A 22,659-nucleotide genomic window follows, 5' to 3' on the forward strand; every position below is an offset into this window, starting at 1 on the left:
ATGAGCTACTTATAGTCAACAACAATGAACGTTCATTTTTTATATTTCAAGGATTTAATCCTTGTCTGCATTGTTTTTATTAGCTGTTTAGAGTTATTATTCCCCTCTGTAATAATTAAATGCATGCACGTAAAAAAGGTTTGTTGAACATAGCTTCAGTTACTGACTGTGACTGACATCGATTGTAGACACACGTGTCCAAAAACCTCTGTACGTGTCCAACTTTTTGAACCAATAGAATTCCGTGGTAGGCGGGACTTGATAGTACTGCCTCTGGGCCGAAGCCTGTCATTCCCGGGCGGATCGTTTGTTGTCAAGATGGAGTTCTTACTTGGAAATCCGTACAGTACTCCCGTGGGCCAGTGTATAGGTACGTTAGACCTGAAATTATTTTTTAAAGGCTTGCTGCTTCCTTCCCCCAACGTACTTTGAATGTGGGCCATCATATATTGTTTACTACTGGGCTCAAAGGTGGAAATAGCGAGCTAACGGGTGTCATCGTAGCAAACGTCATCTGCCTGGAATGGGCTCTCAGCTAATGTTAGCCAGCTAACCCATAACTTAGTCCGGTGTAATCACAAGAAACGCATTAAGTTGAATAACCATGCATATGTGTAGACACTGATTGCAGCTTAAGAAGATCAAATCAGGTTAACTGAAATTGACGCTATTGTATTGACATGACTTAAAGTGTCTTCAAGAGAGACCCAGATAACTTCCATACTTCCTTAGTTTCTGAACAATAGTTGACCAAATTGTGCGGTCAGCCTGGAGGTTTTGTCCCTCCAGTCTCGATACGGTGTGGTGCTTTTTCTCCCCAGGAGGGGCATATACGTGAGCTGCAGCATCCCTTTGGTGTAGTTGCATCAATGTTTGCATTTTCCTTTTTGTTTTTCAAAGCAAGCTGAGATTCATAATAGTTGGTACCAAGGCCTGACCATGCCTTTATAACTGACAATGAGCCGGCTACTGACAACAGCTGTTTTATGAAGTATAAAGATAAGAATTTATGTTTACTTGAAGAATGTGAAAGTAGGAGTGTACTGTAGGTGCCGTAGGTACATTGAACTTTACTTTTTATCGCCGTTTTTGTGAAAAAGAGTTAATGCTTTGGCAAACTACTCCTGCAAAACAGATGTGTGCGAGACTTTTAATTTCTCCCACTGTTTGTTTGTGCTTGCCTTTGACCAAGTGCAACAGCTGCTGTTTTTTTTTGGTTAAGTGTCAGAATGACTCATGTTTTTACTTTCTGCAGAGCCATGTAGTGCTTTAATCAAGCTCTCGACTGGGCAGAACCAGATGCATTTTTGTTTTTGCATGCAGCATGTCTTGGACCACCATCCCCCCTTCCATCACAGAATTGGCCTTGTCTCCTGCCAGATCTCTCCGGTTGAGCTGCTGCACTGTTTGGGGCTTGACACCCAGCTGTCATTTGCAGCGGTAGTGATCTGTACACCTCAGTGGAGGGGCAAAGTATCATCTTACCAGACACAAAGGGAATGTGAGAGTTCAAGCCTGACAGTGGAGATGTGTGGTAAATCTAATTGCTGTAAGAGCCCGATGCATTACCACAATTTGTGTCCATATTTAATAAAGACAACCAACCTTTGGCAGCTCTTACTATGACCATGGCACATGTATAAGAGGAAATGAATCGAATAATATCAAGACAAACGCATGGGACAAATAGGATATATGTGAGAGTGGAGACAACGAAAGGCAGGAATTAAAGAAGAGTCTTAAAAGTTCACTTTGTAGCCAGAGAAGGACTTTGTGGCTTTGTTGCCAAGTGCATGGCACAGCTTGCCTCTGTTAAAGCCATGTGATCGACTGGTTTCACTTGTGTGGTGTCAGTTCTCAGGGCTGGGGTGGGTGCTTTGACACAACACCGTGAATTAATGCACTTAGCAGGCATTTAACTCCATTAGTAGGCTCATGTTCAGTGTCCTTACAGTGTGTGTCACACGAATAGATCGGAGTTTTAGGGGGGCGTCCCTTCCTTCTGTCCTCTGCTGCCCGTGCTTTGCCCTGCCACAACATGACAATCCACTTGAGGAGATTACATGGGTTATCCCAGAAGAAGTAGCTGGTTAAATCTTTCAAACTCATGCTCTGGATGCTGTAGACTCAGAAGGTGGACTCAGAGGTGTTTTTAAGTGTTATTCATGTTTGAATTCACTGCATGCCTTTTTATTTTTGTAGATAAGTGGGTTTGTTGAAGCTGCCCAGCCTGTGAAAAGTTGATTTGAGAGGGGAGTTAAAGCATGAATAATTCATGGTTTTGATGAGGCATGTCCAGTGGTTGCATGGCCCCGTGAGACCCCTGGCTCTGGCATGACATCCTGCTAAGGGCCTCTGAGCTTCCCGCAGAGGAACATCTCCTGTCTACACTTAGGACTCATCTAATGACGATCTATGCAGTCAGAACCTGTATCGTATTTTGCTTCAGTAGAAAATCTTTTTTCTTTTTTAAAAATTTTGCTCTAAGACTCTGTGTTTCTATAAAACGGCAGCTTCCACAGACAGGATAGATGGATTTGGAGGGCCGCTGAGGAAGAAGGAGATGGAGCGGGAACAGTGATGAATGCAGAGCCAGTTCATCTTTGTCAGCTTTCACAGTCTGGCTTCCTTATTTCCTCCTTGTAGCCAAAATGCTATTAAATGAAAGGGTGGAGTGTGAAGGCGAGAGCCGGTCATTGGAACTTCTGTTTTTCTGCATGTTGTAATAGTTAAAACTGAGTACACAGCTGAATCACTCACTGTCAGTCAGTGTGGCTTTCCCTCTGAGATCTCGGCTTTCCACTTCCCAACTGACTTCTTGGCTCTTTTCAGTTAATTTACTGGCGTTGGAGGCTTTGGAGGAGCATGTTTTTGGCAAAATTTTATTGCATGTTTGGGTTTACCGTGACAGCTGGAAACTGCAGCGTTGTGAAAATGAAATAGAATGGTAGTCTGGTGATTACGGATCCAAGACTTCATCCAAACCTCTTCTTACAAAGATTACTCTTACGTTTGGCTATATTTATGGCGCTTGCTTGCACACAGTGCTCACATCTCAAAAAGGGAACTTAATAGCTTTTTCATCTGTATTTATAATTGCAAAAACAAACAGTTAAAAGTAGTACTGAGTTAAATCTTGTCACATTTTCCATTGGTCTATTTATTATTTCAGTAATCTATATTTCTACTGATATGAGCCATGAGCTCTAAATGAAAGAATGAGATTGCAGCCTTGAGGTGACTGTAGTAATGATTTAGCATAGGGCTGTTCGATATAACGATATATATAACGATATAAAAACGTCTATCGTTTCATTTTAAGCTATGTTTGTTTTGTGCTGTCGCAAAATAAACTGTTTACGGCAATATTTTTTCATGTTTTGATGGTCACTGTAGTGGCTATATTAATTTCTTAAAGTTCTCTATTTCTCTTATATTGAATATAACCACACTACTGATGGACAAGCACCTGTTTTTATGCGTTAGCAACAACGACGGTAACACCATCGCGTGTCCGCTTGTTTATGTTCCACATAAACCTTTCACAATAAAGCTCAAGATCCTGTTGAGACTTTTCAAAATAAACTGAATCACGTGAAAGAGCAGATTATTTACGGATGAGAAGTAAAAAAGAGCCGCCAGGTGCTAAAAAAATAGACCTTAGACTCAAATGTTAGAACAGGCTTTTCCCCGCAGCACCCTGTGTAATAAATACAAAGAAAACGGCGGCTGTTACAACTTATGTCTAAAAATGTATCGTTTCATGCATCTGTTGAAACACTCGACTCCAGGTACATGACACGCAGCTGGAAACACTTCAGGCAAGTCGAGCTGCCCGAGATTCACAGAATTTACAGAAAATGTTACATTTTTGTGATTTATATTGTTATTGGGACGATAGAATTCTTATTTCGGGATATGAGATTTTGGTCATATCGCACAGCCCTAATTTAGCACTACATGAATGAAATTGAATTGAATGCAAACAAGCGAGGTGGCTGGGGTTAGGTTAAGCAGCATGGTCATTCGGGAGGGGCTCAGGATATGGCCTACTTCCCCTCATTGCAAGAAACCAGTTGAGGTGCTTTGGCAATCTGACTGGGATGCCTTGTGGAGGGTGAGGTCTTTCAAGCATGAGAGGAGGCTCCAATGCAGAACCAGGACATGTTGGAGAGATTATATCTCTCGGCTGGCTTGGAAACCCTCAGACGAACTGGAGGAGGTTTCCCTGGGGGAAGAATGTCTAGACTGCTGCCTTGTGACAGATCCAGATAAGCAATCGAAGATTGATGGATGGACAAGTCTGCGACCACATGCTGGCTTATTTACACAAGTGTGCTTGTGATGTTATGTAAATGAGGGTTGCTTTAATCAGTGTGCTTTAGCTTGAGAACAACTGAGCCTGGCTAAAATGCAGCACCATGGTAACACATGAGACAGCTGGCATTGTGCAAACCATGGATTTTTCTATCAAAAGTAACATTTCGTTGGGTGCAGCCCCAGCGCTGGTTAATGTCCACAACTTATTATTCTGCAATAGTCACATTTTGTGTCGTTGCACAACTGAGTCTGAACTTATTGTATATACTGATGTGTCTCTTGTTATAAGTGGTAACTTATTTTAACTGACATCCTAACAATCATAATTTGTGTCACTCAAACCTTGCCTTTTGCATAGACCGTACACTGCAGTTAGCTTATTAACATAACAGTTGAACTCTTTGTGTTTTCCTCCAGAGAGAGCAACAGATGGAGGCCTACAGAATGAGGACTGGACCCTCAACATGGAGATCTGCGATATCATAAATGAAACCGATGAAGGGTAAGCTCCTTCATTATTATTATTATTAGGTTATAATTTGCTTTATCAAGTGGGATTAGCAAGGGTATTTAACCCAAAATGACTCAAGTTCCTGCTGTGGTTTGTAATGAAACATTCATTGTTTTATCACACAGTGGCTAACTGAGAGGCTCGAGCAAATAATACACTGCCCACTGTTCTTTGCTGACAGACACTCTACTACACATGGCCTTTTGTTTCTTTAGGTATGACTGACCAACTGTCTTATTGTCTGAATAAATGAATGAGTGAATGAATGAATAGATTCTCATGTCAGCCTCCCACACTGAAAAATACCAAGCCTGCACTTGGTGAACATGTCTCCCAAATTATATAGATTTGCAGCCATAAAACCAGACGATTGGCATTTATTTTATTGAGCTTATACAAATCTTTGTTTATTATTACTAACATGGAAAGCTTTATCTGGGCATGGAGAAATTCAGTTAGAGCAGGGGTCGGCAACCTGCGGCTCTTTAGTCCTTATACTGCGGCTCCGAGTGGTTTGGGAAAATAAATTAGAAATATTTAGGTGAAGTGTATTTTATTTGTGTTTAGTTATTTCTTTAACTTGTAGTTCTAAATTGGAAGATTATTGTGATATTGAAATATAAAATAAAATAATTTTATTATTTTTCATCGCTCAAAATAAGCGTCACACTCGCGGAAGCCGGTGTACCCGCCGAAACGCCGTGCATTTATCAAGACTTTCAAACCCAGGTAGGCCAATTATTGATCTTCGGATCCACATTATGTCAGCAGCTGTTCTCCACCATGAACTATGTTAAAAACAAACACTGCTCACGCCTCACAGATGACAGCTTACAGTCCTGCGTAAAGATGAAAGTGACTTCGTACAGCCCCGATTTGCAGACGCTGTGCACAGAGGTTCAGGAGCAGAAGTTCCATTGAAAACATACCACAGCAGACCCGCTGCTTTTCAGCATCTCTTTATTGACCACTTTTCACACACGGTTGCTGTACGCATACAGCCGGCTGTAGCTGTTCAGCTCACAGCCCGACAACACAACAGCAGAGAGAGCACAGACTTTAAGGCGGCGAGGCGTGATTGCGGGTGCCGCTCAGGTGCGTCCGACTCCCATGCAGCGGCGCTGCAGACCACGCCCCGCCACACACATTAACCAGGTAAAATACATATTTAGACAGAATTTTGCAAATATCTATTTTTTTTTTTTGCAGCATAGTGCTTTTTTCCCAATTATTTTTTAAAAGTCGGGTCAACGCTCCAAAAGCCCAAAGGCGATATAAGGGTGGCAGCTCACAACAGTTTTTGTTGCTACATGGATGATTTTAGTTAAGCTGAGTGTCTTTCCTTTTTTTTATTATATTTTTTTAAGAGTTCAAAATGTGTTAATTACATAAATAAAATAACATTTTCTCTGTAGCACTTCATGGATTTCATAAGCAACACACTTTAGTTGCTCTGTGGATTCTTTTAAAAAGAAGTTAAAAACTTTGCTGACCCCTGAGTTAGACCTTTGGCCACAAATAAGTAAATCTGAATGACTGTTTTAATCAGAATGCACTAATAATATTGTTATTAATTGGGTTCTACTTTGCATAATATAGTGATTATAACTGCCATGCAGAAAAGCCCATAATATCAGAATTAATTACCACAAAACACTGGCTCGTAGTTAGTGTACAAGGTGTGATCAGAAAGTTCCAGGATTCCTCAAAAAAGCTGAAACCATACTTACTAACCGCATTGACATTTTTTTGACAAGCTTCCCCTCATGGTTGTCTCTCATTCAGCTAAAGAGAACTCATTTTCCTATTCAAGAAACTGGTTTGTTATAATTTGAGGTTTACTACTTCTGCTTTACACTTTTATTTGCTGTGTTCATAAAGGGACACATGGTTAACTCGGTAGCGTACAATTGTCAGGTAGCATTTAAATGAAGTTCAAATGGTACTAAGGAAGGCACTAAGAAAACATATCCCCCACACCATTACACACATTACGGTTGATGCAAGGGAGGATGGATCCACTCTTTCATGTTGTTTATGCCAAATTCTGACCCTACCATCTGAATGTCAGCAGAAATAGCAGAAATTGAGGCTCATCAGACCAGGCGGTGTTTTTTCCAGTCCTTTGCTGTCCCAATTTTGCTGAGCCCGTTCTTAGCCAACAGGAGTGGCACCTGGTGTACTCTTCTGCTGCAGAAGCTGATCTGCTTTGAGGTTTGACACGTGTGTTCAGAAATGCTGTTTTACGTACCTTAGTTGTAACGAGGCATTTTTACCCAGAAGACTGAAACTGACTGGATATTTTCTCTGTTTCAAACCATTCTCTGTATTCACTAAAGATGGCTATGTGGGAAAATCGCAGTAGTAATACTCAGATCAGCCTGTCTGTCACCAACAACATTGCCACGTTCAGTGTCACGTAAATCACCTTTCTTCCCCATTTAGTGGTTAAAAAAAATAATTCAAGAAGGGCATAGAAAATGGTGATGACAGTACTTTTATGAAACAGTTGAAAAGACCATTTTGAAGGGTTTATTGGTCTAATATAAATAGAAAACCTTTTTTGTACTTTTTTTTTTTTTTAACAGAACAGTTTGATCACGTCTTATCTCAGGAAAGTCTTAACCTGTTACAGACATGATGCATGATAATCAGACACTTCCATTTTCTGTTAAATAGCTAAATGTATTTTTTGCTTCCCCTTTTACTTTCTTTTTTACATTCTTCATGCCTACACACACTCATTGTCTTGACATGCGACACAGGCGCTCTCTGGGTCACGCTTGCAAAACAGAAGGCATGAGAGAGGGAGTTCAGCTTCACAGAACTTATTGTCTTCAAGATGTTCAGCTAGATAGATCGAGTCTCCTTAATTCCAGACTTTGAAATGCAGCACAAACATTTGTGCGACGTTTTAACACATGCTAATGTGTGCATTTAATTATGAAAGTTTGACAGCAGATGGTAAGGACTAAATCAAGATATAGCGAAAATACATGTACAGGAAACAACAGGGAACTGTGGAGAGAATCAGAAATGCAGGGTAGATTATATTCAATAAACTCAGTCATGTGCAGAGGGCTGTCTGGGACCATATATATATATATAAAACAATATGCTTCCCTCCATTTCTCTCGGTTTCAGCTCCTTCACTCTGTAAATGTACTGTAGCTCAGTAGGTAGTCCATAAAAGCGTACCGTCTCATCTGCAATGAAGATGGACAATGTTAGGCCGACAGCCAATCTGAACTCTTCATGCATGGGCAGCTTTTGATCTTGCTGTGGGACAGACTTACAGTATAGTCACACAGAGAGAAAAGAGTGAGACAGATGGTGTGACAGTACTTCTCTGGTTTAGTCAAATAGATATGCTGACGGACTTGAATCGCATCTGTTATTGTGGCACACAGGAGAGTTTATTCCATCAAAGTCGGTGACGTTACGCTCACTATAAGCAGAGGGTACTTTGTGCAGCTGTAACTTTCTGCTGTTCCTGTCTAGGCCAAAAGATGCCATGCGGGCACTGAAGAAGAGACTGAGCGGCAACAAGAACTACAGAGAAGTTATGCTCGCACTAACCGTAAGTTCATACTTCTTCTTGGAACTATATTGCAAAACTAGGAATAAAGTCGCTGAATATATGAGCAAGGCACTGGTAGACAAAAATGACTCACTGGGCCATGCCCATGGTGTTGATGCTTTTCAGTGTGTAGGTTTTTTAATGTCACATTAAAGGGAAAACACTACTGATCTTGTGCTCCTGGTCATTTTATTTTGCTCTGTCATCCTCTGCCTTCCACTGCATGGCCTGTGTTTTTCTGCCTCTTCTTTCCATTTGTTTACAGTGGCCATGCCTTTGAGCTGTCTTTATGTCCTCCCACATCTTTGATAGCTCTGCTAGTTGGAAGGCCCTGTGTGCAGCAAAATACTGACTAAGTCTGCCTTTTCTCTGCTGCTCCCCCCCACACACACAAACTTTTTTTAAGCATCTTTGTTTAATCCTCTCTCTTCCTGTAGGTATTGGAGACATGTGTGAAGAACTGTGGTCACAGGTTTCATGTCCAGGTGGCCAACAGAGATTTTATTGATGGTGTTTTGGTAAAGATCATCTCCCCCAAAGCCAACCCCCCAACGATCGTACAAGACAAAGTGCTGTCTCTTATACAGGTATTGGAGCGCTCTCTGTATTTGCTGTTTTTAAATGATAAAATTCTTTTGCAACATATTTTCTTTTTCTTTTTGCTTTTACCAACACACTCCATTGCAGAATTTTAAATCAGGTGGGCGCAACATGCGCCACTTCACATGTGTTGCACAACAGCTTCAGCCTTTTGTGATTTTATCTGGTTACCTGAGGTCACCTCAGCCAACAGATGGTGTTCTCCATTTCTCTTTTTGCGCTCCCTTAAATATTAATAGGAACGTTTTGAAGGAGATCCTGTGGATAGCCTTCTTGTAAAAATTCCCTAAGCATTGGAGCAAAATAATGTCCGTACTAGTAATGTTACGTGCTTTCATTCAGTTGTTGTTGTTTTTTTTTTATTTTAGTTGGTTTTATTAATACCAAGAATTGAGAGCATACTAAATAATTTGTCTGTGTTTTGACAGGCCTGGGCAGATGCCTTCAGGAGTAGTCCTGATCTAACCGGGGTGGTGCATATTTATGAGGAACTGAAAAGGAAAGGTGTTGAGTTCCCAATGGCAGACCTGGATGCACTGTCTCCGATTCACACACCACAGAGGGTAGGGAAGAAATACATTCATTCACTTTTTTGGGTACACTTTTTTTAGTGCTGGGTTGTACCAATGTTTGCCTTCAGAGCTGCTTTAATTCTTCATAGCATAAATCCAACAAGGTGCTGGAAACGTTCCTCTTTGTTCATGTGGACGTCACAGCATCACACAGTTGCTGCAAATTTGTCAGCTGCACATCCACGATGGGAATCTCCTGTTTCATGTTGTTTATCCCAAATGCTGACCCTACCATCTGAATGTTCCAACAGAAGGGGCAACATTTTTCCAATCTTATGTTGTCTAATTTTGGTGAGCCCATTCAAACTGTAGCATCACTGCTCTTCTGTTATTTTAGACCATCAATTTCATGTTTAAATGTAGTCTGTGTTCAGAGATGCTTATGGTTATCTGAGTTAGTGTTGCCTTCCTGTCAGATCAAAGCAGTGTGGTCCTTGTCCTCTGACCCCTAACATCTGCGAGGCATCTATTTTTATCCAGAGAACTGATGCTTGCTGGATATTTTCTCTTTCAGACCATTCTCTGTAAATGCTGGACTTAGTAGATAAGCTTTTTCTGAAATACTCAGACCATCTTGTCTGGTACCAACAACAAGTGTCAAATTCAAGGTCAATTAAATCACTTTTCTTCCCCATTCTGATGCTCGGTTTGAACTTTAGCAGGTCGACCATCCCTTCTTGGATTTAATGTCTGAGTTGAGTTCCTGCCACTGACCGATCTGTTATTTGTGTTAATAAGCCATTGAACAGGTGCACCTAATAAACTGGCCTAGAGTTTTGCTTTTTGGGGTTTTTGTTTTATTTATTTATGTATTTATTTTTATCATAGGGGACACCAGAGGTAGATCCAGCCATGGTCAAGTACCTTGCCCCAACCTCACCTGATCCCACGACTCCTAAACCTGCCTCACCTGTTCCCCCTGCCACACAGGCCCCTGAAATTCCCAACCCCATCACAGCAACTCCTGAACAGGTGAGGGACACCAACCTTTGTTCAGCTAAATTAATTCACACAGCATTTTTTTTAAAAATAATTTTTGAATAAAAAAAGCTTTTTTCAGTGTTTAGTGAGTTTAAAACTTAAGTACAGTTTCAACTTACGCTGCTGTGCCGCTGATACCAAATTAGTCCAAATGTTTTTCATTGACCTTTGATCTTGTGTGCTTTCAGATTGCCCGGCTGCGTAGCGAGCTGGACGTAGTGCGAGGAAACGTCAAAGTCATGTCGGAGATGCTAACTGAGATGGTCCCAGGTCAGGAAGAGGCTTCTGATCTAGAACTGCTTCAGGTTAGATTAATACACAATGAATTTCACTATAATGCATTCAGTAGTTGCCTGTGTTGTGTACAACTTCATTGTAGTTAAAAAGAATAAAAATCCAAACAAAATAAAACCCAACTTGGCATAAATTTATTCAATTCTTAATGCATATCAGAAGACATTTGCCATTCTGAAGCACAAGTCTTTAAAGATCACAGATTTTTCTGTCACATTCTTTCTTATCAGAAGATTTATTTTAGGCTCCTGTGAATTCTTCTCTTTATATACACCCCCATGCATGATGTGCATTCAGAAAGCCAAATTCTTTCCAACACTGCTTTTAACCGTCAAGTGTTGTAATTTTGTGCAGCCACCAGGGGGTGTTATGGGCTAAGTTTCATGCTAACCTGCCAAGGGCCATTTTTCTGTGGTAAAATTCCTTAAACTGGCAATTAAGCAGGTCAAATCGCAACATTTTCTCATGCAAGCTCATGCAGATTTTAATCTTTGAAGGCCAGAAACCCCTCAGGTATTTGTATCAGCTCCAAGTATCTGGCCCCGGGCTAAAGAGCCTGTGCCAGTGTAATTGTTATGTAGTAGCTGACTCACTTTGCTATTTATTTCAGGTAATGTAGAGAAAACTGTAACAGAATTTAGTTTAACAAATATTTTTGACTTGCTTAAAACTAAAAGCCTTTTGTATTATATTTATAGAAAGCTCTCCACCCATTCGTGAGTCATAAATAAGCAGCATAACAGTTTATGTACTGGCAAATGGAGTGGTTTATAGAGGGTTTTTTGAGTCATCAGTAGACAGGCAAACACACGCTTGACTGTCTGAGTATGTGTCAGCTTGTCCGTTTCTTTACAGCTCACTTTTTCTCAAATTGATTTATAACTTAATATATTGATCAATCTGTTCATGTGACACTCTGTCAAGGAGCTGAACAGAACATGCCGAGCTATGCAGCAGAGAGTGGTCGAGCTGATTTCGCGCGTCTCTAATGAGGAAGTGACCGAGGAGCTCCTACACGCAAATGATGACCTCAACAACATTTTCCTCCGATACGAGAGGTGAATTCAATCAAACTGCATTCGTGTCACAAAAAGAAATACTTGTTTGTGTATTTTGGTTACTACCTCGATCACTAGTGCTTGTTAGTTTTTGCTTTTCTGGTTTGGCAAGATCTCGAGCACAATTTAAAAGATGACTCTCTAGATATCATTAGACCTAAGCTTATCAGGTTTTCTTGAAAAAGAAAAACCTGCATGACACAGATCGCGATATAACAGGTCAAACGGACTCACTGTACTTCATAAGGTTACATAAGTGGGTCAGATCAGTTAAGATAACTGAATCATTATGAATCGAGATTTGCGATTGTCCAAATATTGCACGGTAAAGCACTGTGCATTGTTTATGTGCTCTGTGGGCTCTTAATGCTAAAACTTTTCTTTCATCGTGTTTGTGTTAAAAGAGCGTTTAAGCTCAGAGAGCATGTGGCAAAGTGTTAATTGTTTTGTTTTTGTTTTTTTTTTCATGTTGCTCACAGGTATGAGAGGTACAGGTCAGGTAGAGCTGCACAGAACAATGGGGTGAGTACCATCAACAAAGAGTAGAAACAAAGAACAGAGGCCTACTGGCTGAAATTGCATGTTTTCTTTTTGCACGTATCATTATTCTATTCTTTTTTTCACATTTCACTACATATACCTTTGCCTAACATTATGGATGCTGTGAGAGATGATTCAAACATTATCTGAACTAATAATCCCCCTCAACTGTTTACCATAGCAGCATTCATTTGTAATGCAAGTGGAATGCATTTTAGTGCTTTGTAAAACTGAACAAGCTGAGCGCTGCCAAACTTCCATTAAAAAGTGCACATTTGCCAGTTTGAGACATTTGCCAATGGACTGGGCCATCTCTCACTACATCCCACATAGCTGTTTGTGTTTGCAGCTTGTTGATCTTTCCGTGTGCTCTGTCTGTTTGTGTTGTGGCTAGCTGATGGAGGCAAGTATAACACCACGACCACATTCAGTCCAAGCCAGTGTGCTGGGATGAACTGAGTGATGACTGTCAAAACGTCTGTTATATGAATCTCGTGTTTAGAGCCTTGTGATGTGTGAACACTGGTTCTACTGTTTTAAGCTAGATTTTTTATTCCCTTCCCTCCACCTTTCATGGTGTTCCTTCTCACACATCTGTAATCTCTTGCAGCTGTTTATTCGGCTCCATTATTGCTCCTTTGCATAGCTGCCAATCCATGACTGCTGGTTTAGAGTGTTGTCTGAAATTGTGTAGCATTTCTGCAGCTAGAAGCATTTCTTCTCATTTAAAAAAAAAAGGAGAAAAAGCAATAATTTCATCTTTTACTTGGTGTCACAAATGCTGCATAGTTGCATTGTTTTATATTTGTAGTTAACGAGTATATTTCACTTGTTCTCCTCTTTTCAGATGTTAACTGAAGCCACAGAGGACAACCTGATAGACCTGGGCCCAGGATCCCCAGCTGTGGTAACACCCAGGATCACATCCAGCCCTCCACCTAGCTCCACTGTTGGAGCAATGGCTTCTCCTGCCCGCAACCCCACTGCAGCATCCCTATCCAGTGCTCTAGCTGGACTTGGTAAGGATAAAACATAATGAAATCTATTTTTAGGATAATAAAAGGTGCACAAGAAGCACCTTTTTATTGTTGTAAAATTAAAATTTTCCTAATAATCCATTCGAGATCCATACAGACAAAGTAAAAGCATGTTTTTAGAAATTGTTGGAGTTTCCTGTCCTCTCAAATCCCTGCAGACCTTTGCTGGTTCTTACATGACAAAAGTTAAATTTGTAGCTAATTGTTTTTAACTAATTGCAGTAAAATTCACTGAAGTGTTGTGGTTCAACCTTAGAGGGATTACCTCTTATATTTTGTGCAGTAATATATGGTAATTACACATTGCCAAACTGGAGTGTTGTAAGTCTGGTCTATAATTAGGACGTCTTAAACTTTGCTGCATTAATTTTAAATTCATTTCTCTGTGCCACTTCTTTCATCCTCTTTCATTTTACTTTAATCTTTGCTCTTCTCCATGTTCTGCTGTCTCCTGCCACCCTCTTGATCCAGATGTAGGCTCAGAAAGCCCGAGCGGCACCCCGTCGTCTCAATCGGCCCAGAACCCGGACGACTTTGACATGTTCGCACAGACCAGGGGGAGCTCTCTGGCTGAACAGCGCAAAAAGTAGGTCTACATTTAATTTAGCTCCCTTAATGTAATTTATTTTGACAAATAGCTATTTGTAATGTGCTCACTACATTTCTGAAATGCTTGATATCCGGTTATATTTCCTGGAGTGCCTTTTGAATTCCTATCGGGACAGGCTGGATGTTAATCTGGTATTTTCTCCCTGCGGCTAGTTTATTGTGTTACTTTTGGCTACTCACTGTGAATAAATAAGTATGTTTGCCCATTTTTTTCCACTACCTGAATGTTACTGTGTTTTTTGTTTATGCAAGTTGTGAACAAAGGGGTCCACTGGGGTGTGTTTTGGCTCAAGGGTCTATGCCATGAATCAACAAAATCCCTAGTTTGGACAGAACTGAAGACTTTTGTTGCACTTTATTCTTCTCTTTCTTAAGAAGAAATGTCTTGCTTGTCTTCTCTTTGGACAGAGATGATATTAAAAAAAGCTGTCAGACATCATCTTTGCTCCTAATTCTTTTTATATACAGCTTAATTCTTCTTAATCTGTTTCTGGTTTTGTACACAGTGTAAAATATGAAGACCCTCAGGCTCTGGGTGGCCTGGCCTCTGCTTTGGGTGTTAGACAACAGAATACAGGAGGGGTGAGTACAAATAAGCATGGCTGACGAGCTTTTTTAGCTCTCTGCATGTGATGGCTTGTAACACTGAATACTTTACAGTGACATTTATCCTGATGCAGTGCTTCTTGAACTTTGACCAAACAGAGGCTTGAGGTTTTCTCATTTTAGAATACCTCAAATATAGTGCTGTTGTCTATAGTGTCTATGCCAGTCATAAGCATATAAATGAGTTTTATGTACAGAAGATGGGAGCAAAGTCTAACTGGGAGTTTTTATACTGTAACTGAACCACTGGTACTTTTTAGCCATTAGTGTCAGCACTTCTCCCAGTTATTAAAAAAACATGCATTTAGGTTTCTCGTTCTTCAAAGCAGATGTCTTTCTTCTTCCTTTAATCTGCTCATCTCTAAAGTCCGTGCTCACAGAAACTCTAAATCACTGACTAGCTTCAAGATTTTTAGTCATTCTCTCTGAGCACACATTGCAGTATATTTGCTTGGCTATCTCTAGGTACACATACACAAAAAGGTGGCACCATTCTTTAGTTGCCTTAGGTGATTTATTCCTTGTTTAGAACGTATACTTCACTGAGTTTTAAATCTCTTCTTTTTTCCTTCTTTATTTTCCTCATTTTCATCTTTATGCAGTGATCCTTTGCCATTTTCTTATGTTGGCCTCATTTATTCCCTCCTCTCTCAGTCGTCTTTTGCACATTTGACTTCTTCTCTGTCTCTCTCTCTCTGCACTTTGTGCTATGCTGTGGTGGTGGGGCCTTTCTTCTTTTGTGTAAGGTGTTATTCTGTTGTTGATTCAGCTGAGGGTTAAAGGGGATGATAACCCAGCAGATCAGGAGCTGCCCATAGACAGCTGGCTTATTACCCAAGGAATGGTGAGGACTCTATCCACAGTGTGTCCTCCTACCCCTCCCTCATGTCCACCTCATGTCAGCCTCCTCCAGCATTGTCCATCATCCTCATAAGCTGCGCTTCATTTTCAGCCTCATCTCACCTTTTTCCCAAATCTTCCCAACAGTCCTACTTCCAAGTGGCTTTTCCTTCTAAGAACATCCATGTCCATGCCTAGTTTAGATATTGTACTGTAGTCTTGGGCAATATGTCATTACAGATATTTAAACTAGGGCTTATTTTGGAATCTGCTTCTTCTGAGTTACACTTACAGTCATGATAAAAAGAAAACACACCCTCTTTCAGCTGGAAGTTTTTACATAACAGGCCATAAAAAAACAACTAGCAAGTCTTAAAATGAGGTAAATACAGCCTCAAGTACAAACATGGCATATTACACTGTGTCACTTTCCAGGAAATTCACCTCTTGGTCAGACTGTGCAATGCTCAGGAGCTACAGGCCTCAGTTAGCATGTTAAATCCATTAGAAAAAGACTGAACAAGTGTGGTTTATAGTATAAAGTGTCTTCTTTCTAAAAAGAACATGCAGCAGCGTGTTTGTAAAACTGCATTTGAATAAACCACAGGACTTCTGCAACAGTGTCCTTTGGACTGATGACACCAAGGTGGAGATATTTGGCTATAATTCAAAGTGCCGAACAGCATATCAACAAAAACGCCTCAAATAAAGTGTCAAGCACAGTGGTGGAGTGGTGAGGATTTGGGCTTGTTTTGCAGCCACAGGATATAAACACCTTGCAGTCACTTTTCTAGAGTCAAATATGAGGACAACAACTAAAAGCTTGGCCCAAATTGTGTCATGCAACTGCACAGTGATCCTAAACACAGCAGCAGATCTACAAAAAATGACTGAAAAAGAATGGCGTGGGCACCCAAGTTTGTGAATTCGGTAACTCAAGAACAAGGTGACGTAGAATTTTCAAACTGATTTTCAGCGACTTTGACCTCAAAGTCAGAGTAAGCTTTCTGAATACAATAACTTGAGAACAAGGCAATGTAGGATTTTGAAATTGATAGCATCTCCACCAGGAGGCTGAGGGAGGAGTAGCACTGGCGGTTGTTAAATTTAAATTTAAATCAAATTTAATCATTTTAGAAGATGCTAAGAATCAGATGGGTTTTTTTTGTTTGTTTTTTATTATAACTTTGTATGTAAAACCGTAAAATTGACAAAGGGGTACTTTCTTCTTACCCTGACTGTAGCTCCCAAATTGGTTGGCATATTAATACAGAATTTCTTTTATCCATACTGCCCACCTCTATTGTACTCTGTTGACCCAAGCGTTAAAGACTATACTCATTACTGGTGCTCACATTAACCCCTCCATGGATGTTAAAATGAGGCTGATGGGTCGCTAGGAACTTTGACCAAGCTCCATCATCATTTAACGGTCACTCACTAAAAAAGCGGAGGAGTAGAGATGCTCCTGCTACACAGCAAAATCCAATCAGCAAATCCAAGTACTCATGAAATATCAGCCAAGCATAAGAGAATTATTAAAAGTGATTGTGGTTTGCTGTGTAGTGGTGAGTATTTTGTCAGTTGTCCTCTAATGGTCTGTGGATCTTAGATATTATACAGTTCACTATTACCTCACATTCTAACACATAAACCAACTAACAGATGAAGCAGTAGATGTAGAAGAAGATGATATGTTGATTTTATAAATGTTCAACACAATGTTATACACTTTGGAGTTATAACAGTGTTATTGTTGTGAGTCATAATGAGGACAGACTTCTTTTTGTGCTCTTTTTCTATTTTTTCCTCCCCTTGTTCACACAGCTGCATGCATTTTTTCACTGCCACTCTGCCTTGGCCAATCTTTTGATATGCATAACCTGTGATCTCACAAGGAAACCCCACCAGTGTTTTTCTAGTGTCTGTACAGGCCTTAGGAAATGGGTTTTGTTCTCTCTAGTTAACTTTGAGACTGGGCGATGGTCTTTAACTTTGTCAAAATAGATGAAATTAATGTTGCAGACTTTAATTTTTAAAGGGTTCAAGTAACTTTTAAAAAATTTACCAGTTACTCCTCAGAGGAGGTTTCTTGAGTCACAGTTAAAGTTCACTTTCGCCTCCTCCTGTAATGCCTCAAACTCCTTAATCACTCTGATTATTTGGTGCTCACACAATCTTGAACACAAATGGACACCATCCAGTCTGACATGGCTTCCATCACCAGTGTCACTACATGCCATGCAGCGATGCTCATGCTCTGTGCGCCCTGTGTTTTTGAGTGTGTGTGTGTGGGTGGGTGGGTGTGCAGGGTTCCCGTGCCTCTCGACAGTCCCTGTGCTTTCAGCCTTTTCCAACCAATCAATCTCTTAATCACGTTCAAGTGATTTGCTAATTAACTAATGATGCGGAATAATTAGCACGGCTGTGTGTGACATTAGTCGGCAGCTGTTAAGCCATGTCAGCAGTACAGAGTTAATGAGAACAATACACAGGCCGGCAAGTCCTCTTCTTATACAGAGGAGTGCTCGGCAGCAGGTCGTTGCACATGATAAAACAATAATGGCGCAGAATCAAGAGAGGTTGAGTGTCTTTCAAGCATTTTTTTATTATTATTATTGTTTTTCTTTTTATCTTTTCTCCTGAGCCTCTGGTGATTCTTGTTTTTGTGTGTGTGCGTGTGTTACGTTGTTTTTGTTGTCGTGTGGCTTTGTTGCTACCCCTCGTTGTTGTCCATGGCTTTGCTCCATAGATCCCAGTATCGCAGTCCTCTGTCATGGATGACATAGAGGAGTGGCTCTGTACTGACGTGGTGAGATTTTAATTTTTCTTTTTTTTTTTAACCTTGATTAACATTTTTGTTTTTCTACCCTCTCTTTCTCCCTCTTTTCCACCCTTAAAGCACTTTTCATCCAACCATTTCTTATAACTGCATACATTTGACCTTGGGTTTTCTTTTTCCTTAAAATCTTTACCGTAATCATTCACCTTAATCATTTCCAGCAATCACTTACATAACTGTTTGCCATGAGGTGAGACATATGTGGAAACAGTGCTAATGATAATTAACCTAAAGCAGCTGCAATGGTCTTCTTTAACTTGTGCATGTGGTGGTTGTGGTGGTGCTCTAGAAGGTTTCTCATTATGGAAAATGTGGGGAGGATGCATGACAGACGGATCCTTCATGAGCCACTCGGTTTGGAGTTTGTGGGAACTTTACAGGCAGCTGACTTGTGCCGCTTGTGCTGTCAATTTTACACTCACATTAATTAACTCCGTTCTTGATAGTTTTCTATAGAAATTTGTGTCTTATGTCATGTTTTTTCTTCTTCTTCTTAATAGAAAGGTGATGCTGCTGAAGAAGGGGTAACTAGTGAAGGTATAGTCAGTTGATTCACACCTATGGGTGTGTTCTGTTAGCTCAAATGTGTGTGGGAATGATTGAGAGTCTTAACACTGTGACCCTCAGCTTCCATGTTTCTGACAAATCAATTTGTTTCTTTCAGAATTTGATAAGTTCCTGGAGGAGCGAGCTAAGGCTGCAGACACTCTGCCATCTCCCCCAGGATCTAACCCTGCTAACCTCTCCCACCCCGCCCGTGCCCCGAGTGGCTCCCATAAGAAGACTGAACGGACGGAAGATGCCCTCTTTGCCTTGTAGACTGTTCTCAGAGGACCTCGGTTTCTCTCCAGGGCATCTAAAGGTCTTGGCACAAACTGACCCCACCCGCCACCCTCCAAAACAATCCTCCTAGTCCCATTTCATTGCTGACTGGCATTGGTGTAGCAACTGATCTCCACCTCCTTGTTGTTATCTTGCCAGAGTGTTGCTCTAACCATCAGAGGTCCAACAAGTTTACTGCACATTACTGCGTTATGTTTTACTGTATATGGATGTATTAATCTGTCCATAACTCGCCACCAAAGGAGGACAACTTCACTTAACTGACATGTGGTTTAAAAATGTGACACCTGACCGTGAGATTACTGGGAAATTTCTCTGAAGGTCTACTCACAGAGTCAGTATGGAAGCATTTTATTAGGAGTATATTGTGTTATTTTACTACATTTCGGCTAAATGCTTATTTATGCATTAATTGTTTTATTTTTTTGTGTTATGTACTGATCGATCAGTGCATTTGTTAAGAGTTGTGGATTTCTAGTTATGCTTAATACTGAGATATTCGTGGCAGGGCAGCGCCTCTTATTACCCAGTTTGCTTAAGGCACTGTAATGAACAGTTTCATGTTAGCAGGCTAATTTTGCAAACTAAGATTATAATATTAGCTAATCTCTTTAAAATGTGTATGCCAGCATTCCTCTAACCAAAGGGAATTAAGAATAATAAAAATCAAAAAATGTACTAGTTAGGATTCACTCTTATCTCGTATCTATTTCAGATAGCTAAGGGGAAGGAAAATGCTCATTGAAAAGCTACAAGAAGTTAATGTAGAAAAGTGCCGCAAACTGCAAACACTTTAAGCCATTCCAAAGAATATTGATGCTTTAATGACCAACTAGTTCTTAATTTTACCAATCGAAAAATAGTGACATTCACACGCTCAAAATAAGTTGCTGGATTGTCAAAATTTTCCTCCCCCCGCCGCGTTAATGTCTGTGCACTTTGAAGCAAAAAAAGAAAAATCTGTATTTTGTCCTTTTGTGTTTACAAGATGCTTACTATTTTTCTAGGGGATGGGAAATGATCTTAAGAATGAGTTCATTTTGCACATAACTTTTCTAACTATGTAATTAGTGCGCTTGTTTGCCTAACAAGTGGATAGATGGACCATTGGACTGTTGGAAATTCCATAAAGATGCAACACAGAAATAAAGATTTAAATGATAATGTCAGCTTAGCACTGGCATCATAATCATCTACAAGACAAGTGTGCTGTGGTAACAGATGCATTCACACAGGCAAATCTTCACATACTCCATAGTATTTAATCAATATACCTCAAAATACAGAAATGGTGGTTTCTGTAAAAAATCTATTGGGTCATAATAATATCAGGATCACTGAAAGTATTATTTTGTTTTCCCCTTCTGTATTTTTATAATTCATGGTTAAAAAAACAACAAAGGGGAAACGAACAACTGATGTTTTTGAGGCCGAGGTTGAACCGTGCGGGAAGCAAGCACGATTTTGCGTTCTTTGATTTCGTGCAGTCAAACACATTACACTTTATTTCCTGTGCATTTTCAACCTGCTATGATTCATCTGCTCTCATTGGAGCTGCTGCCAAGCATTTCTATGACCGACTGATTTCAGCAGAGTTGCTCTGTCGAGAAAGGTTTTGTCTTTGATCCGAGGCAAAATAGAAAACCCGTCTTATTTGCAGCTCTTTTTCCAGTTCATTTTAACACTGCACTTCAAACAGATTTTCTTTTTCTCCTTTCAGTCCATTTAAGACCAAAAGCCTTGTTAATCAGAGGCAGCCCATTTGCACCTCAGTTGTAAAGCTTCTTGCTAACATAGATGCAAAGGTGACATTAAAAATGTATTTGTGTAATCAATGTATTTTAGATTAAAAAAATAATAATGATAATGAGCTTTAATTTTCTTTCATGCTGTATGGTTACACTTGGTTTTGAGGGTTTATTATCATTGCCAGATAACAAATATAAAAACATCTACCATGCAAGTTGAACAAGGACGGTTACTAAAACTGTAACAGGAGATTCTTTAAAGGGAACTTTGACAGTTTTCTGTGTTTTTGTGTTCTGTAACTTTGCATCTGTATTGTGTTAACTTGCTCTTATGAAGCTTAAGTCCTGGTTGCAACATGTATTCCTCTAAATTCTGGCTATCTTTAAAGTGGTAACTGAATGTCTTTAATACCCGCGAAGCGGGATATTTAAGCTTGTGTTTTGTGGACATGGAATTGAGGCTTGTTTTCTATCGGTGGGTGCTCCATGTCTCTCTGGCTGTGCTGTCTGCTGCCATTACTAATGGTCAGATTTGTATTTGACCTAATGCACGTATGTAACTGCCCAATAAAACAATAGCAGTGTGTGACCTCTACCTCATAACTGTTTGTGGTTATTTTACACTTAGGGGATCTGTGACTAGTCTCTCTTTTCTCATGTACATGCTGATGCAACCCAGACTCAATCTTGTACTGTACTGGTCATTCATTGTGAAATGAGCCTTTCACCCTCTCACATGTGGTTGTTTATGGGCATTTGCACAACATAGATCCTTAAAAGAATCATTTTTTCCTTCCTTTACCTGAGGACCAAAACTAGCCAACTTTACAAACTCCGGCAAACAAACGGACAAGACTTATTGTTACACACTTGACCACCAACCATGCTGGACTTTATATAATCTTACCAAACTTTACTGACAACTTAGCAGTGCTACTCTAGGTCACTGACCTATTTTCCTACAATACCGTTGTGGGGTTCTGCTTTTGTGTTACTATAACAGTGCGTTAAACATAGACATTGTGAAAGATTGTGTTTCAAATGAAGTCTTAGGGATACAACAAACAAACAAAAACACCCGCATTGCCTGTTTGTACGTTACTAATTATTATAGGAGAGGGAGAAAAAATGTAATGTAAACCACCATTACGAAGAGTTGCAGGAACTGTTTTTGTTAAAATACACGTGCTCATTTTTTCCCTTCTGGCTACATGTAGTTGTGCAGTTTATTTTCCTCCTGCTGTTCCTGCTTCCATCATTCCAGGAGCGAAACACATGATGTAATCGCTAGACCCAAAGATGCAACGTCAGATCACCCCACTCTGATTCTGAGCTTCTCATTGGACGGTTTTACTGGTTCTACAGGAGGAGTCGCTAATTCGAGTCAAACAAGCTTGGCTGTCGCTAAGCGCACGCCCCACACGATTATAATTGGCTATTGGTGGCAAGCCCACAATAAACATGTCCATGCTGTATACAAAGAGAAAAAAATATATTTATTTATAATCAATATTATAAAAGATATTCAGAACTGTATTAAGCTGCTCTGGAATCATAACTTAACTCGTTTATGCTGTAGTTAGCTTTTTTTACATACCCATCAAATGTAACCATATAAATATTTTCTAGCCACGGCATCACTTCTTCGATTACTGTAATTATTTGTTGTTTTTTGTAC

The 22,659-nt window shown here is 40.1% G+C and overlaps 1 protein-coding gene across 3 annotated transcripts; it reads left to right on the forward strand.

Annotated features, from left to right (window-relative positions):
* Window positions 1-259: 259 nt before the first annotated feature.
* Window positions 260-21,576, forward strand: LOC102292763 (TOM1-like protein 2). Of its 3 annotated transcripts, XM_014334563.2 has the most exons (16): window positions 260-370; window positions 4,738-4,822; window positions 8,333-8,411; window positions 8,849-8,998; window positions 9,440-9,574; window positions 10,412-10,555; window positions 10,753-10,869; window positions 11,783-11,916; window positions 12,396-12,438; window positions 13,304-13,475; window positions 13,965-14,079; window positions 14,609-14,684; window positions 15,478-15,552; window positions 18,301-18,360; window positions 18,891-18,927; window positions 19,055-21,576. In XM_014334563.2, the coding sequence occupies exons 1-16, from the start codon at window positions 319-321 to the stop codon at window positions 19,207-19,209; spliced, it is 1,629 nt and encodes a 542-aa protein (XP_014190049.1). In that variant the 5' UTR covers window positions 260-318; the 3' UTR covers window positions 19,210-21,576. The 3 variants fall into 3 exon arrangements, with proteins under 3 accessions (XP_014190049.1, XP_014190050.1, XP_005925507.1); XM_014334564.2 differs by lacking the exon at window positions 15,478-15,552; XM_005925445.3 differs by lacking the exons at window positions 15,478-15,552; window positions 18,301-18,360.
* Window positions 21,577-22,659: the final 1,083 nt, after the last annotated feature.

The sequence above is a fragment of the Haplochromis burtoni genome, unplaced genomic scaffold (genome assembly GCF_018398535.1).
Source record: "Haplochromis burtoni strain Fernald_Lab_line unplaced genomic scaffold, NCSU_Asbu1 Contig_81, whole genome shotgun sequence".
In the NCBI taxonomy this organism is placed as follows: domain Eukaryota; kingdom Metazoa; phylum Chordata; class Actinopteri; order Cichliformes; family Cichlidae; genus Haplochromis; species Haplochromis burtoni.